The sequence below is a fragment of the Mastomys coucha genome, unplaced genomic scaffold (genome assembly GCF_008632895.1).
Source record: "Mastomys coucha isolate ucsf_1 unplaced genomic scaffold, UCSF_Mcou_1 pScaffold23, whole genome shotgun sequence".
NCBI classification, from domain to species: Eukaryota; Metazoa; Chordata; class Mammalia; order Rodentia; family Muridae; genus Mastomys; species Mastomys coucha.
Genome location: NW_022196906.1, coordinates 65,371,338 through 65,372,488, shown reverse-complemented (window position 1 = coordinate 65,372,488; position 1,151 = coordinate 65,371,338). Strand labels below are relative to the sequence as shown.

Below are 1,151 nucleotides of genomic sequence, written 5' to 3'. Positions count from 1 at the left end.
TGTGAGCCACCATGTGGTTGCTGGGATTTGAACTCAGAACCTCTGGAGGAGCAGTCAGTGCTCTTAACCACTGAGCCATCTTTCCAGCCCAAAATATGTTTTTAAATGTTAACAAATTCAGATAAATTGAAATCATGTAACTTTTCTCATCATAATGCAATAAAAGTTAAAAAAAAAAAAGTATTCTGGGCTGGGAAGATGACTCATTAGGGGAAAGATGCTAACCACCAAGCTTGACAAGCTGTGTTCAGTTGTCAGAACCCACATGGTGAAAGGGGAGAACTACTCTATCAAGTTGTCTTCTGACCTCCACATACTTGCTGTGGCTTGTGTGCACATGCACACATGTAGAAGAAAAAGTCAATTAAGATGTTGGAAAATATACATACCAACAAAACAGTTGTTCCTCTTCTTTTCAAGCACTTGGCTTATATTTCTAATGCTGCAGAGTGAAAATTTATTGTTGTTAAGTTTGTCTCCAGATGTTGCTCTTGCATACATGATGTAATTGCCATTTTCTTTTTGTCCTAAGTTCTTAGACTCTCCTGGAGTGCACTCTGTTCCAGAATCATGCTGCCAAACAGAATATGGTGTTACATTAATAGGAAGTAAAATAGGGTTTCCCAGTCATCTGCTTGTGTGGAACTTTCTCATCAGAAGAATGGTAGAAGTCGCATACTTTCCTTGTAGAAGGATCTAACAACTGCCTAGGTTCAGAGTTAGGATAACCACTTGCTCCATCAGGACCACTGTTGCAGCCCAGAGGAAAAACTGAAAGTCTAAACATAAAGTATCTTAGAGCTTTGTAATTAGGGACTAGAGCACACACTGTCATAAAGGTTACTGAAAAGAAGCTTTTTAAGGCTGGCAGTAATAATATGGATTTGCATTCATTAAAATACATGGCAAATTACATACTAAAACTGGTTCAGGAAGGCAGAAGTGAAAATGAAACCCAAGACCAGTGCTGGTGAAGGTAGAGTAAGAACTCAAGGCAGTGACACTTCCTTGTGAGTTGGCACAAAAGACAGACAAGCAAAATGCTGACAGGAGTCAAACACAAGTTTTAGAAAACCCAAGGCATAGTAAATATCTTCAACAAAATTATAGAAGAAAACTTCCCTAACCTAAAGAAAGAGATGCCCATGATC

General features: G+C 38.7%; 1 protein-coding gene across 1 annotated transcript in view; it reads right to left on the bottom strand.

Annotated features, from left to right (window-relative positions):
• Nucleotides 1–1,151, bottom strand: part of Adam10 (ADAM metallopeptidase domain 10) — a 120,047-nt gene that overhangs the window by 25,775 nt on the left and 93,121 nt on the right. The window contains exon 10 of the mRNA XM_031345994.1: nucleotides 390–573. Coding sequence (XP_031201854.1) covers nucleotides 390–573 — 184 coding nt within the window. The remainder of the gene's footprint in view (nucleotides 1–389; nucleotides 574–1,151) is intronic.